Here is a 17,019-nt window from a genome sequence, read left to right as displayed (position 1 = left end):
AAAAATCAGTGAACGGGTTAATTTTGACTCATTCCAGGCTCCGAGAAGTAGAGAAATGAGAAACGAAATTCCTCCGCCGCGACGACACCGAGCAAGAAAACCTGTGGTGTCTATTTTACATCGCGCCCGGACAGAAAACGTATCAAACACACAGGGCGTTGAAAGTTGCTATTTTTTAAAGCGACAGCAGAAACTTCCATTTTTACACCAGCCCTTGAAAAAAACAACTCTTTAAACCATCTTTTTCAACTTCGACGATAGATCCCCGCCGGACCCCAGCGGAAGGATACGCGCGTCTGCCTCTGCGCGCTCAGTGGCTTCAGAGGCTGAGGAGCGATCGGAGGTGGAGGAGTTTTCTGCTCCGTGGCACCAGCGAGAAGTTTCATCGGTGCGTGTGTTGTTGGCGGTTGAAAAAAAACAAAAACGCTCCGTGTTGTCGCCGTCACTCGTGTCGAGCCTCCTCGGACATGTTGTAGTCGTCCTGCGACGAGAGTTTGGTCCCTCTTCATTGAGCGTCACTTTTTTGTCCGAACCGTCCCGGGAGGCAGCTCAACTTGGGCTGGCGACCTTATGTGGATTTTACAGCAACTATGCAGCACATCCCCGGTTTCTCCTCCGGCTGGTCACTAGTCCTCGTCCTGTGCTTCGCCCACCTCTCTCTGGGTAAGTTGTGTGTTCTCTAATTATTATGTTTTGTTTTTTTTAACCAATATTTCATAACTTGTCACGGTCGCATTTTTTTTTTTTTTTTGCCTTCGCATCTGACGAAGCAGACGTCGCATCTCTACGCTGTGTGCGGGTGAGGTGTTTTAAAACCAACAAGAAAGTTAGCTAGTTTTAGATTTAGCATGAATAGTCCCTGCGGCTAACTTTACATAAAAGACAAACTGTGGTGATTAGCTGAAACAATGCAAACACAGTTACCTTGACATTACTATAACAACACATTTAGCAACACTACTCCTCACTAGTTTACTGTCAATGTTATCGCTGCTGTTTCATCATTCACACCAAAATAGCTCGAAAGACGATCATGGAATTTGCACTTTTTTGAAAGTGAAGCTAACTTGTGTCAAAGTCAGGAGGTTTGAGGTCTGATGAGCAGCAGCACTGAAGGCCTACTGGTGGTGGCGGCTCAGTCTGAGGCTCTGCGCCGCACAGCTGCCCAGATGTTGAACAGCAGGAGCATGAGAAAGAATTCAAAATGGACACTTCTGACTTGCTCTGACTGCCTGGCTGGATACGGGGGGCTGACAGTGATGAGGAGGTGAATGAAATGTGGGCCAATGGGGCAAATATCCACCATGATGGTTTCATGGAGTTTCAGGGACTGACTAACTTTTTCTGTTCACCCAACAAAACACTCCCCATCTCAGATTTGTGGGTCAATTTTTCAAAACAAGTAGGTGACACTCACTTTAAATCCACTCAACAGGGCACAATAAGGAAGGAGTGTGTTTAAGAAATGGGCAATAATCAACATCATCTAATTATAACTTGCAATGATCTCAATCACTAAATGAGGAACTTGCACTCAACCTATTTCCTAGAATTGCTCGTAGTTACTATGTGTGTTTAAAAGTAGGGATAATTGCTTTAGGTCCTGGTGCATCTGTCTTTAATAAAGCACAAATTGGTGTCCTCTAATTAGAGCTAAATTGCAGGACCTAAATTACATGGTTAGGCCATGGGTCAGCTCACAGTGGGTGAGGAATTATTCTTGAGTGAAAGGTTGTTTTGTGTACAGATGGCAAATAGATCTGTATGTGCACTGTGGCCCACATTACCAAATGGCGAGAGTTGATTGATGAAGGTATTGAAAGGCAGGTAATGCCGACATTAAACTGTAACGCAAATGTGCTCGATGCCTGCTATAGAGCTAACTTAAGGAAGGTAATTTACAAAACAGCAAAATATCGCAAACAATGTTTGAAAGCCCATTTGTTTGTTTTCTACTGTAGATTTCTTAAGATATAACCAAATATGAAAGATGTTTAGAAAAGGACATAATTTTTTTAAAATTTAACAGTACATTCTTGACTTTTTTATTTTTACAAATCATATTATTATGCTTTATTTTTAAAGACTTTAGCCAAACAGGTTAGGTTTTTGCCTAAATTAGATTCGGTTCTGCTGGCAGTTCCTAGAGAAAACGTGAAATAATAAATTACTTGTAGCCCTTTTATCCTTTAAGGTTTCTTAACACTTTTTTTATCCTTGCACCTTCAGAGATGATACTTGGAGTCCTCCTATTCCCTCGTGTTATTTTTCAAGGACTATAGGTGACATATGAAAAGAGAAGTTACACAAAAGACAAAAAGACAAAGTAAAAGTGCTGCAGGCAGTGCAAGGAGAAGCACAGGAATGTTGTTGGTGTTTGACATTCTTCCCTCTCTCTGTTCAATCTCTCTCTCTCTCTCTCTCTCTCTCTCTCTCTCTCTCTCTCTCTCTCTCTCTCTCTCACACAGGCACGCATGCCCGCACACACACATATGCCACATGCCATCCTAACCTATCCTTCTTTCTTATGTTAATGATGAACGTATAAATGAATGGGACAGCACCGTGAGTGACTATGACACATACAAGGCACAAGTTGTTTCTCATATGGCAGTATGACTGTATAGTAGAAGGCTCTGTACTCTGATGACAAGAAGGAAGTTCTACGTTTACCCATGCTGCAGCACAACACCTACAGACATCACTGTGGGCATTATTCATTTGCAGTATTTGAAACATTTTCATCAACAAAACTGTGGAAATCTGTTTCTCGTTGTATTGTCCAATTTTGAGACTATAAATAGTTTGCAGTCTTTTGCTAAACAGCTGCACTTCCTGTAGCGTCTTCACATTGGAAGCTTGCCAGATGTTTGCTGTTTGAACACGTTTAATGTAAAGCAGCAGGTTTGGATTGGCAGTACCTTAAGTTGACAATTAGCTTTGGCAAATGATCATGGGTCAGAAAATGGCTGCAATCTGCTGAACATTAAAAAACTCATAACTAATGCTTAAATGTTCAGTTTGGGTATAGGTGAAAGGTTTGACCTCAACCTAAGCAGGACCACAATATTGTTTACATGCAAAATCCCAGTAAAAACATGTTGTCCAAATTTTTATAATCTGTAGATGATACAGTTCTTATTTTCTTCCGTATCCCAAAGTGCCTGTACTTTGATTTGGTAACTGTGCTGAAAATGAAGCCAGAGGATTGCCAAAGATACCATACATTTGTATGGTACACATTCTTTAATCTTGTATGTAAACAAAATTCCATAGCATTAAAAAAATAAATAGCCCAGGACTGTTTAACACAGTTTAATCATCTTTTTATTGTTTATGTAGACACACGGTTACATTGTTCTACAATCCAGTGTTGTAGCTCACTCTCGAAGAAGCGTAGGTGCCATCTTTGTGGCACACGACTGAGTGTTGGCCACATGGTGTGGGCTTGTGGATGGTTGCATTATATTTGCCCAGTGCGGACAGCTGACGTGTGTGTGTATCTATTTGCGTGTGTGTCTACGTATTGCATTGTGGATACAAATTGACAAAGGCCAGCAATTGTGCTTCCCATGGTTTACTTGCATCTGACCCAAGATGGAGCCTGGTGTGAAATGTGATTTATCTGCGCCACCCTGCGCTTTGAAGACAAAGATATTTATTGAGCCGCCCACAGTACTGCGTTATTTATTGAACTCCAGCTCAACCCGCTGCCTGGTGTCTGTGATTATTAATGTGGCTTTAAAGGGCCTCTCCGTGACTCTCTCCGCGACTCTCTCCGAAGTTTTTCTCTAGTGTCCCTCTTATCTCTTCTCGTCTGCACCCTGCAGTCAACGCAAGATAAATCTGCCATTGCTCCAGTGTGTTCGTCATGATTCAGATAATATTAATTTCAGCCGACTCCACCCTTTTGATTAGGAGTGTAGTTAAAAAAGCCGGGCCTCCACATGTGTTTCAGTCCAATGCTTGTTGGCCGTAGTGGGAGAGAGTTGTAAATAATGTGTGTGTGACTCAGTGGGTGAGTGGGTTGGATTGTGGGACTTCACCCCAGATATGTGTGTTGTTATTTTCATGCACACACACAGTGCATGTGTGCACTGACGCCAAGTTGTCTGAGAATAGATTCAGACCTCTAGACAAGGTAGAAGGCATTATTGTGGGACTATTACCATTTTTGCTTGATTGTGCTATTAACGCCACCCTTACCTCCTTGATCAGTTTGTTATGAGTGTCAAATCTTCACAGTTACAGAAATACCAGTGGAAATGTGAATGAAGCTAGGTGCAGGCCAGGCATGAATCACATGCACTGTTAGGAGGCAGCGATTGGGGCGGCGGAGGTTGAGGGGATTACAGAGCGTTGTGTCTGCACTGTTGAACAGGTTAGCAAATTAACAGGGAATTACTGCCGCCCGCATTCCTTGGCCCATGCAGCCCCGTAATCCTGGAGACAGGCAGGCAGGGCGCATGGAGCAATGAACCAAGCAGGGCACATCAGGTAGGAGGAGGAGGAGGAGGGAAACTGCAGAAATGATTTGTAATCATAAGCTGCAGCAATAATTTAGTCCTGTGTTTAACAACCAGTTGTAACTTGTAGCTTATAATCAGTCTCAGTTGAGTGGATATGAATGTGTTAAACCCAACCCCTTTTTATGTAGGTGGGAAACAGAACTACCTTGTTAAAACATAGAGTTTGACAATAAAGATTGTCCAGGGCATAGAAACTGATGGGCTGTGGTCAGGCAGCAGTCCTTTCGCTCCTATTCTCCGCCAACCTGTGATTAACTGGTTTTCCTTAAACTTAATCTCTGATTAACGCTTATGGGACGGCATTGTCACCTCACAGCAAGTCTGGCTGGGACCCGTCTGTGCAGAGCTTTCATGTTCCCTCCCACAGTCCAAAGACATGCAGGTTAGGGTTAGTTAATTGGGGACTATGGTGAATGGTTATTTGTCTCTTTGTGTCAGCCCAGTGATTGACTGGCGACCTGTCCGGGGTGAACCCCACCAAAATCATCTGGGACTGGCTTAAGCCCCTGAGTCCTTCAAGGATAAGTGGTACAGCTAATAGACAGATGGAGTTTGTATATTTTCCTTGCCAAGAGTAAACAATTTTTTGTTATGTTTAGCTAAACCAGGATACCAGAAGTAATATGTAATAGGTTTTCATTTTTAGATGCTAACTCATAAAATTGGACCAAAATCTATCAGTGCATGACGTCTGAAATAAACCCAAATATACTAAAACATACACTGAACAAAATTGTTGACTCAACTGGATGAAAGGGAGTTTGACTTTGTTCCACATGGTTCTGAAATAATTCGATAAGAACATAATGCGATAACATGTTTTTAATATTGTCCACAGGCATTTCCAGCCCTGTCAGGCTGTATCTCAGGAGCCTGTTTAGAGCTGTTGGAGTAGTAATGTGAATTGCTGATTTATCTGCAGATATCCTAATGCATCATTGGATATAGCTTTTTTGAATTTTTTATGAATGTTCCAGTAACTGTGGCACATCTTAAGTATTACAGACTACATTTGAAACTATTTCAAAAAGTCACAAAACTCCTGACTTATTTATCATAACAAAGAAAAAGTTTTGAAAGCGAAATAACTTTGGATATGAATGAGTGCGGGAAAGTCCCTTCATTTGCCATGTCTGGTCTGCACTCCATGTTTTTGTCTGTCTCTCTTTCTTTCTCACACACACAGATTTTTTGTCTGATGACACTGACATGTGTAAAAGCAAAAGAATTTGTAAACTTGGGTAATGTATTGAGAGCCGAAGTAGGTGAATGAAGGAGACACTGAGGAGCAGTAAATTACTGATTGGGCCATTAAAAATCCTTTTTAAAAAAACAACATATTTTTTACGATCCAAACGTGTATGAAAAAACCCATTTACGACATAAACACGATTCTGGTCCGAACTTCTCTCCATATAATGGTTGCACCGTAATGTTTTCCCTGAAAACTATTACTAGCATTTTGTCGGGAGGCGGAGGCAGCACGAAATTGGACAGCAGCAACCTCACAAGTCTCTACGCAGAAAAAACCCTGCACACACACACACACACACAAAGACGTGCACATACACCACACACTGAGCCTGCAAGCCAGAAGTTCGCCCTGCTGTACCAAAACAGCTCAGCCCTGCCCGATACACTCCGCTTTAAATGAGACCCAAACTACTACCTCCAACTTTTCCAAGTAATTACAACAGCGGGGGGAAAAAAAATCTCATTTGGAAGGTCTAAGTTCAAGGGCTGTCGCAATCATGATTTTCCCCTCTTTACCTCATTTTCATCAATCAAAACTGTGGCTGCATGTTAACTCTTGAGCTACTCTGTGGGTCACTAGTGCATTTCTATTTGATGAGATTAATTTTTTTTAACTTCAGGCAGTTAAGCGTTTCTGACAGCAGGTGCAAAGCTTTAGAAGTGAATCGGTTTTATACAGATACTGTTGGATTAACAAATCTGTGATACGTACTGATAAAGATCCAAGAGATCAGCTTGATGCTCCCTGGTAATCACATGCCCGGGTTGTTTCTGTTGGCACTGACCTGTTTCATGCCAAAAGTCACCGCCTACAAACTGAAGTTGACCTGGGAGACTAAAGCCTTAAAAGCCCGAGCTTAGGTTGTCTGCTCGGTTCCTCTGCTGTTTGTGTGGGCCAGCTTCCCTCAGGGTAATGGTGTTTAGTTTGAGCCTTGTCTCCCTCCTTCCATGCTGAGCTAAGGGTATTTTATTGCAAGTTACCATGACGACTCTTTGGGCCAGCTGGATATAAAGGCTTGTACAGCAATTCCAGGAAATGGGGTTACTTCCTCACTCAGCGCGAACAACTTCCTGCCCTGCGCTGTATGGGATGTGTGCCAGGGCTCAGGGACACCCCTTCGTGTGCAGTCTTTGTCTTTACTTTCAGAATTACTTCCCCATCTCAATCCACAGCTTTTAGCTCAAAGCCTATCCCCTCCTTTTTTTTTTCTTCTTACGACATGGCTGCATCCCTCTAGGGACCAGCTTTGGTGTCTGTGACAAAGCAGCGGCGATTGCTGAGGGAGGACCCAACGTAATGCCAGCTGAACAAAAACAACCAGACGGCCCCTTTAATTTTTCTTCCCGTCTAGACCTTCAATGGCTGTGATTTCTGTCTTCTCTTTGGTTTATTTACACTTAAGCATCAGCGTTCTCAGTTCCTCAAAGGTTTTCACAGGAAAAAAACAAAACCAACCAAACTTATTTTTTACATGGAGTCTGGAGTCAAAATGCCTCTAGAAATGTAAAGTGAAAATTTTATCAGAGCAAAATATAATGAGCCTCTGATTATGCACAATAGTTATTTTTAAGTGAGCCCGGTGTTAGGCTTGCATGATATCAAATTGATTGGTTGAACAAAACTGTTAATTTTATGGTATCAGCTCTTGTTTTTAGGAAATTGTCATTGGATATTTTAATCGATTTCTGTCCTTTACTGTAGAAAAATCAACACATTCATTGATAATGAAGTTATCTGTTAGTTTCAGCCATACAGCAGTCCATTCATTTGTAGAGAAGACAAAAACATCAACGTGATGCGTGTATTTTGACGGGAAAAGGCAGTGCATCACCAAATCCAATAGAATACATTGTCTGGGAAACATAAATATCTTTAACAAAATTTGGTACCAATCTAACAAGTAAACACACTAACACACACACACATACACTCTCCCGGATAAGCGGGGCATCTTCTGCAACAACAAAGTAAAACAGAGCTTTGTGTCACTATTTGCAGAAGAACCTCCTTTCCGTGCTCGTGTGTGTGTCTGTGTGCTCGTCTGTGTCGCTCTGTTTAATCACATGTCTCATAAACTCCAGAGTGAACCAAACAAAAACACAAGGCAAAACCCAAGCACAGCGTAGGTCCAAAGAACCTCTGACCAGTTACGGTGTCTGCCGGCAACGTGCAAAGGGAGCACAGGTCAGCGGGAAGCGAGAAGGGAGAACATGTGGCAGGGTGATACAGCACAGCGGGTTGGTATTGTATGGTACCTTGGCACCGAAGTATTGGTTCTTGTGACATCCCTACTTGAGAACTTTAATAACAATCGCAATTTTCCTCGCCATCAAAGAGCTGTCCAGTTGTTTCACTGGGCGAAGGATGGTATGATTATTAGATTGATTGTCATAAATGCTGCTGGGGAAGCAAACAGGCAAGTGACGTATTAACTCCATTGCAGAGATCACGTGATTTTTTTTCGACAACACGCAGACACTCGTGGTGAACACAGCTGGGAATCCTATGTCCCTGGATTTCTACGGACATTATGCAAGACCAGGCGAAGAAAGTCTGCAGAGACTGCGGAGCGCCTCACTCAAACATTTGAGTTAACACATGCAGCTCCTCCGGAGAGAATACAGAGGAACTGCGGGGTTCAGAGAACCTGTAGCTCAATACATTGTTGATGCCAATTGTTTGTGCTAACCAGACACCCCGTTGATGTCATCATCCACCGTGATGCTTAACTTTAGACATCCTTATTTTCCATTTCAGTAGACATTGCTCACCGGTCTGATGTGATAATGTTATCTATCACTATTGAGAACCTGTTTCTGTCAGTCTGTCAGAGAGTTTCTTTGCCCGGTTGGAATGTAGTGGCTGCTTTGGTCCCCATAGGTTTCCGACCTCTTATAAATACGTTCTTTGTTGCATCTGTTAGCTTGTCCTGACTGTCTGCTTTGTGATCAAATTAATTAAAGGTTTCCCTTCTTTTTATTAGTAGCCATGCCTCATCCTGTTGTCAAAGTGAAAGGTTAAAACAGTTGACACACCCACTGTGCCTGCAGGGAGTTGATGCAGAGTGCTGCTCAATACACACACAAGCACTGCTGCAGGTGTGGCACATCAACGCAACTCATTTGAAATTGACGCTTATTTAAACGCCGTCATCCTGTAAGTGCAATAACTTGTAAGATGTTTTATTTTGTGCTATACTTTTTCTGGTACTATACCATCCTCAGTTCAGATTATGCAAGTCAGCGTCGCAAACGACAAGCAGCTTGTTCTCAATACTTTAAACACACAATACTAGAACATGTCTAGCAAAGCCAAGGGCTGGGTGAGGTCACATCAGGTGAACATAAGCTCATTCTTTTTAGATAAAGGGCAAAGCTATATATCATCCAAAACTTGTGCTTGTATGATCTCGTGCCAAGGAAAACAAGCCACTGTTGCTTTTTTTGTTTTACATGTTCAAGAGTTACAAGACATATCATACCCTTTCCTTCTGCTTCCAACTACTAACATGAGTTCCTATACACCCCAGCCACCTCTGCTTTATCCTTACTTTGGGGCTTTCTGGTAGAGAGGAGTGCATGACATTAATGCTGTTTCTACAGTAGAGTAAGTCCCAATCCCATTTCACCCCTTGACCCTACCCCTTAGCCCTTCCCCATCATTTTGCGCGTACACGTGTAGGGGTAGGGTGTCCCAATACTTGTTAGGATGGGGGGGGGGGGATAGGGCTAAGGGGTAGAGCTTTATACCCCTCCAAACGGAGTTTTTTTCCGACCCTCACTTCGAACGTAGGGGTACCCAGAATGCCTTGCGAATCAACAGCAAGCTAGGAGAGAGACCCACAAATGGCTATTAGACTTAATTTATAAATCGAACCAAAATAATCAGTTGGTTAATGGTTACCTTTAATCATTAACCCATGTTTTTAATCTTTTGTCAACTCTTTGTGGGCTCCAGGCTACAAGCATACATACAGTACCTTGGCCAATGGCAGATGAACTACAGGAAGTAATAGGAAGTAACATAAGTATGTCTCCGTTGGGTGATGGATTATGCTAGATGTTTTACAATTTACATTCAGAATTGTTGGACTTGTAGCAACCAGCATTGTCAGCAACGACTCTAATGAAGTGTAACCACACTGACTATTTCCCGCCTTCATTATCACTAAGAGAGAGAGAGAGAGAGATGCTCCTTCCCCTCGTACACAGCTTCTGAGAGATGGATCAGCAGGAACCATGAAAATATATCAAAGAGCAATAGGGATGATACAGTACATGTATCCGAACCGAAAATATTCCGGTACGGGCCTTCCAGTTCGGTACGCACGTGTACCGAACGAATACAGTGAGTTCACGTGCAGAACTTATTTGTGTCTAAAGGGCAACTTTAGTGAAGGACTGGATGTAGTTGGTTAACCGGTGCAGTTTAAGTACAGTTAATTTGTTTACATGCTGCACCTTAATGGAGATTTTATTTATTTACTTATAAGAGTGTTTATTTTGTTATTCTACTTTTTTAAAATTACTTAGGTAATAAAGACACAGCCATAGTAACCAAGGTTGAATAAACATAAATAAAAAATTCATTAATAGTTTTCTTTCACTTTTTATACTGTGCTGAAAACATGCCTAACTGTGATCTTAAAACCGAGGTACCTACCGAACCCTGATTTTTGTGTACCGTTACACCCCTACAGACCAATGTAGCAATAATATATAAGATATGTTCTTACATTTTGTGCACGATTGCAGATCCAGTAACGTTTAGTTTATTGATACTACCCACACTCATGCATGCACACATACATAGATACATATGCATATATATTTGGCCTCAGGACTGTTGAACAGGAAGGGTCCAAATGCTAGAAATCATCTGGTAAGGTAACTAGTGTGTGTTTCCTCTCAGCTCACACCATCTGGCTGTGGTTTCACTGTTGACTTTGTCGATCCAGTCTTATCACGACTCTCATTCCTGGAACGTTTTCCTGTCCACATTTCATTGATAGTTAAGTTTGAGAACAGTTAGGTAGAGAGGATACAATGCTGTTGATAGAGTGTGACTGAGACACTTTGTTCAGTCATTTTAATGTGTGTGAACAAGTCTTACTTAGTTTATCTGTGGTAGTAGCTCCCATGGGGCCAGGCTGGTGAAGGTCGATTACTGTGATTGGTTAATGTCTGCATGCGTGTGTTAAAGTATTTAAGTGGCGTAATAGGAGGCAGACAATGACCCATGATCTGGTAAGATCATTGGGTCTGTAATGTCTCTGGCATTACAACAGTGTGTATGGGAAGCTCGTCAAACCAGTCAGGGGGCGTCAGCAGCCTTTTCCGGTCTCTGCTCAGTTGCTTCAGTTCCTTCTCTACCCCTGTCTGATGAATTGGTCTTTTCAGCTCTCCTCATCTCCTCCCCCTCAGCCATTCTCTTGTCTCTTACTAGCTAGATGACAGGCATCCTATGGTGTTGCCAAGATTGAATGTACAGCAATTTGTTGTTATTTTTATGATGTATTCTGTAGAACAGTAAAAGCATAGCTAACATAACAATAAAAATATTTCCACTAAACATATGCTGAATGTCTACATTGTTTTATTATACCTGCATTACTTCCATGTACTGACTTGTAGCATTTGTGCATATATGTCCATTAAGTACAAATCCTAAAATAGCAGAGCTTTTTCGGTGGTCTCTTGAATGCAGCCGTAGTCTGATATCTACTCACACTCTATTACAGTAGAGGGGGCATAGAGACGTGTGTGTCTGTAACTCTGTGTGTGTGCGCATGCTTGTTGGGATTAGGAATTTCACAGTGGTTTATGTATCGTATCCCCATGTCTAATGAACTATGTCTGTCAGCCTGGCTCGAAGGCATTAGTGTACTCTGGAATAAGACCAGTTCAGAGAGTGGACCCTGAAAGTTAACTGAGCTGTGTACAACTTATGAACCCCTCAAAATCCTATCAAATGGAGTTACTAGTTGTAAATGTGTCTCCTAAAGGACTCCTGAACATAAGTGAGTCTGTGATTAATCTAGGCACAGGAAGTAACACCACAGCTGAGCACACTTCCTGTAATGCAATGACTGGTTTTTGAAGATATTGTTGTCATTTCTTCGAAATCAGCTGACCTCCCCTCAGTTCTGTTAAAAAGAGCACTGTTCTGATAGCGTGGTTATACATTACAAAACCACTCACTATAACAAGTGAGGCTATTAATGAAAAAAAGGATTTTAATAACCATTACTGATTTTTTTTTTTCCAGTTTTGCTTAATTAATCATACAGTAACTATGGTTTCCTTCAAATGGCTACCATATCACATTGATAAACAAAGACTTGAATAAAGACCACACTTCTGTTTGGCATGTTGGGCCGGCATGGTGTGTGTGAAGAACACTTGAGCCATGTGTCTCTGGCGCCTTGAAGGCCGCACAATACCTTGTGTGTCTGGCTGTGAGTCTCTCACTGGTGTGGGGATAGTTGGGTTTTGTTGTCTTCAAGGCTCATCTCTATCTTCTGGCCCATCCAGCCACCCTATGACCACTAGCTGGCTGTGCGTAGTTGGCTAAATAGGTGGTGAACCCTCTGCATTATCTCCGGAATGATGAAGGAATTGAGGAAACCTTTAGACTGGGTGGTTTCCATCAGAGGGGTACGGTTTATGCAGTTTCATTTGTCAGCAGCACTACACTTGGATTTTTATTGGTTGGGAATGTGAACATGAACTCGATAGGTCCTGTGGGGAAAAAAAATCTAGAGTGTGAACCCTGGATGGGTTTTCCGTAGTGCATCCTTTGCACGCTAAAGCTACCCAGCTTTTAATTAACTTTTGAGTAACTTAGATTGGTAATTTATTGATATAAAACCATAATTATTGGTTTAAGCTAAAAAGCCTGAGGATTTCACCAATTGACTAAGCAATTCAAGACCAACATATTATAGAACCTGCGTATCATCAGACCTTGTTCACCACAGAGTAGATAACCAACTGAACTGGGAGAAGTCATTTTCACAATTTACAAATCTATGCATTTTAATAAAGCAATAGACTTTTCTGAAACTACTAAAGCATATCATTGGGTTAAGGTATGAGACTGAATAGCCTAATCAGCTTAGGTAGCAAAACTAGTGACTAACTGGTGTCATGGAAATTTTGACTGAACTTCAAGCAGATGAAGTGTATCTGTAGCTGCTTTTATACATGCACTTAATTCCTGAAATTATCCTGAGGGGCTCTATGTGAGAACGCAAATGTCTGAGTCACTTGGATCATGTTCGAGTCAGACCATGTGAGAACACACCTAGAGATTCTCTGCAAGTAAGCGGCCATGTGTTTCTAATACGTGACAGACACAAAACTCAACACTAAATTTCATGGGTCATACCTCCTGCATGCCATGCCACCCTTACTTTAATACTCCAGAGATGCTTTGTTGTTGTGATCGCGTATGACTGGGAAATCTCCTGCTGCGTTCTTCATTTATGAAATGCAAAATCTGTACCTCATTTTGCTGAGTTAATGTCTGAAAACTGCTTCTGATTGTCCTCTCTCTAACTTGTCTCTTGCAGGTCTGCAATGTGTGGATAATAAAGCACCGTGTGTTAACAACGCTACATGTCTGACGTTTACCAATGGCACTGAATACTGCAGGTAAGATTGGCCGGTCAAGACTGACAGAGGCTTTTAATTTGAACTCAGGCTCTCATCCTAACACTGCTATGAAAATGTGAACAGAGCAATAGAAACACTTCATAAGGGGATTGTTGGATGTGAAATCCAGCACAGAAATAGGGTTTTTAGATCAACCTCAGCCTGTCCACGGGACCATGAGGTTTTGCTCAGGCACGAAAGGGGGAATAAAAGACTGCTCTGTCAGACAAAGCACACCAGTACTGGGAACAATACCAATACACACATTTCCACCTCCAAGATCCTATTTAGTACATTTGGGGTTTTTTGTTACACACTCTCTTGTTACTATAGAACTGATAGCTCTAGGCATTGCCAACATAATTTTACTGTTGACTGATTTGTCGTTGCTCGGGGATCAAGAAAATGATGAGACATTTTTATTACTTGAGAAGATAACCTATTTATTGTAACCGATGAGAAAAAAAACTTGGCTTGCTGAGTGAAAATGACAAGTAGGATATTAGTTGTTACCACACATGTGCAGCCTTTTGTTCCTTGGCACATGTTACTTTATTGTTGAAACTTTAAATGACCTGTATGTAAGCCGCCAACTACCGCTGGCGCAATCAGCACTTTAGGGAAAAGTGCTAAAGTGTAAAGGAGAGCAGTGGTCTCTGAGATGTATGCCTTCCACTTACTGACAGCGTAGCACAGTTTGTAATTTAGACCGAGCTGTCTTTATAATTGTGTTGCCACTCCCGAGCCAAATTCCCAACGAAAATACACACATAGCTGGTTCATGAACCTGATCGTATTTCATCGAATGCGATGTGAATTACACTGTGCGTCTGTTCCCAGAGCTTTTGGAATTTCAACACTGTGCTGCTTCTGTAAAAAAAGGGAAGGTGAAGGCGACACATCGTAATCAGTGTTTGACATTCCCTCTGACAAATTGAAGGTCAGATAGACTCTGTACTGCAGGTGTGAGGAGATTTATTGGTGTGGAGCATCTGCATGTGTGTGATAGTCCGTTGTGTGTGTATGTGTGAGTCCTGTTGACTCTGAACTTTTTTTTTGGAGAATCAAGTATTTGAATAGACAGCGCGTGTTATTGTCAACCCTCGATCTTACAGACAACAATTTAAGTGAGACCAGGGTAGATGGGGGGGAAAGGGGTCTTGCTGCATCAAGCTTTTTATCATCTGCAATTTGGCTGCGTATGATGGGTGGATTCAATATGTCAGAAATCAACATAGGCTAGAATGGCTAGGTCAAGCTAATTTAAAGAGGAAACAGTGAGGTTATGTTGCCTAGACGAGTTCAAAGTAGAGATGGGAATTTTGGGCAAAATCACAGTGATCTTTTCAAATCCAAATCCAGCACACCGAAATGTTTACTGGGGCTAGTGGAAATGCATTTGTTCATCTTTTTTTGTTGTTTAATGACAGCTTTGAGGTGCATTAAAGTCTCCTTCTGCTGTTCGTAGTATTACTTACTACAAAGCAACAGTATAAATAAGGGACAATGTTTTGATTAGAGAAAGGGTGATAGTTGCATAAACTGCTTTTATAATTTTATGACTACTTAAAAATTTTAAAAATGATGACCCATCCTAGCCTTACCATATACCCAGATAAAAAATCTCATGTAACTTCAGAGCAGTGTCCTATGACATCCATACAGAACTGTGCTTCAGGGCAAACATTCCATTTCATTTCCATTATATTGTTAATTATAATTATTATTTATTTGGTCGATTAGTACAAGGGAACTAGAAATATGAATTCTTAAGGCATGTAGGACAGTTTTGTTGTTTTGCTCTTCTCTTCTATATTTTCTTGGAGCCTATCTGTCTCCAGTCGTGACCATGAAGTCAGTATTTTTTCTCTGAAATACATGATGACATTGAAGATAAAAGAAAAACAGTAGAAAGGCCTCTAGCCCTGGAGACACACACAGACAAGTCTCCTAGTTTAGAAGAGTCAGCTGACAGAGCGCAGGCTTAGTGTTAGACTGATTAACTACTCAGTCAGTGTCTTGTGCCATCAGGAACAGCAAGGACACACACACGCACACTTGCCGTTGCCCTGTTTGTCTGGTCCTGTCTGCACTGTGCTGCTAGTCAAAAGGCTCATTGTGTTAAAATGTAATTACGTGTTTATTAGTTTCCTCAGTATAGTAGAGACAGCCATTTGTAAGTAAACAGTCACTTTGGCCTTGTGGCTCAGACCTGCGTCCCTATGTCTGAGACTGTGACTAACTGTTATATATCTGACAAATAATATGATAAGTAACCATATGGTTAGCAGACGGACAGTTCATCTGTTTTCTTCGAGGCAGTCCCAGTTAAGTTTAACCAGCTTTGTTATAATTGATAGAGTAGGATGAGATTACAAGTGACATATTATTAAATATTTTCAAATTATGTTATAACAGGAAAATTATAATAGATGTTCATGCAAGTACTGTATTGTTTTTTGTTTGGACACTGGTAAATTATCAGAACCACAGTGGAGACAAACTTTTTTCATTTAGGAGAGAAAATGAAAACCTCTTAACACTATAATCCAATGTACCTGAGCCTCGTTGTTTACACAGCACAGTAGCGTTCACTGATTAAATGACATTTCTAGAATAAAACGTTTTAGAATTTTTTGCTTGCATAGAAAGCTCAGGCATCTCGTTTAAGAAGAGAAGAATGTTCTAAGAGTTTAAGTACATGGGAGAGGTCGACCTGCGGCCTCGTAGGACAGGTTGCAGAGAAGCTGTCTAACCGGTGACACTGCACGCCTTCAGCTTTGGGTGTGAGAAAAAGGTGTGTGTGTATGTGTGTGTTGTGACTGTGTCACTGCCCGGTTATGTGGATGTCACAAATTTGCGTTTTGCGTATTTTTAAATTATCATTGCTGAAGGGATGCAAATACTTCTGATGATATTTATTGAATAAGAGCACAGAGAAATTGGTTATGCTGTGACATTGGGCCTGAGGGCTTTTACATTTACACGAAGGGCTCTCAACAAACTTCTGTGTGGTGAGGAACATGCAGCTTTTCACTCTGGACTTTTTAATGCTTGCCATGTAGTCGTGCTTCCAGGATTTTCTGAAGTAGGACCTAATGAAGATGTCCCAAGTCTGTGTAATCAAGACAATTCTTAGTGTGCACAATCTGTCAGCACGCTCAGTCGCACACACACACATTCATATAGAGCATGTGGGGGCACGACTGATACAGACAAACAGACATGTTTCTCTGTGGTATGCAGGCATTGTTTTCAAGTGGAGGCTTGAGGTCGTAAATGTATACACACAATCAGCTATTATAGCTATTTCATTAGAATCAAAGAAGAATACAATTAAATAGTGGGCTTGACTTAAGTAAGTTGTTGTTTGTTTGGGGTCAATTTCTGATTAGACTCATAAGTGAGAATACACATAATATATTGTCCAAGCGCTTCACTACACCATGAGATAAAAGGGATTGAGTCTCCATCTTCTCAATGCTTATTCTCTCAATTATCTTTTGTCTCTTGTAGTCACTGTCATGTCTTTATGTTTATTAAAAATTATTTTCTTTAATCTGAGCCGAGAGAGTCACTG

At 41.4% G+C, this 17,019-nt stretch overlaps 1 protein-coding gene across 2 annotated transcripts in view; it reads left to right on the top strand.

The window, feature by feature from the left end:
- Positions 1 to 296: 296 nt before the first annotated feature.
- notch2 (notch receptor 2) overlaps positions 297 to 17,019 on the top strand; it is a 46,194-nt gene continuing 29,471 nt past the window's right edge. For both annotated transcript variants that reach the window (XM_053430189.1, XM_053430188.1), the window contains exons 1-2: positions 297 to 663; positions 13,358 to 13,439. In XM_053430189.1, the coding sequence (XP_053286164.1) occupies positions 591 to 663; positions 13,358 to 13,439 (155 nt within the window). In that variant the 5' untranslated portion in view covers positions 297 to 590. The remainder of the gene's footprint in view (positions 664 to 13,357; positions 13,440 to 17,019) is intronic.

The sequence above is a fragment of the Pleuronectes platessa genome, chromosome 9 (assembly GCF_947347685.1).
Source record: "Pleuronectes platessa chromosome 9, fPlePla1.1, whole genome shotgun sequence".
Classification (NCBI taxonomy): domain Eukaryota; kingdom Metazoa; phylum Chordata; class Actinopteri; order Pleuronectiformes; family Pleuronectidae; genus Pleuronectes; species Pleuronectes platessa.
This window is presented reverse-complemented; position numbering and strand designations above follow the sequence as displayed.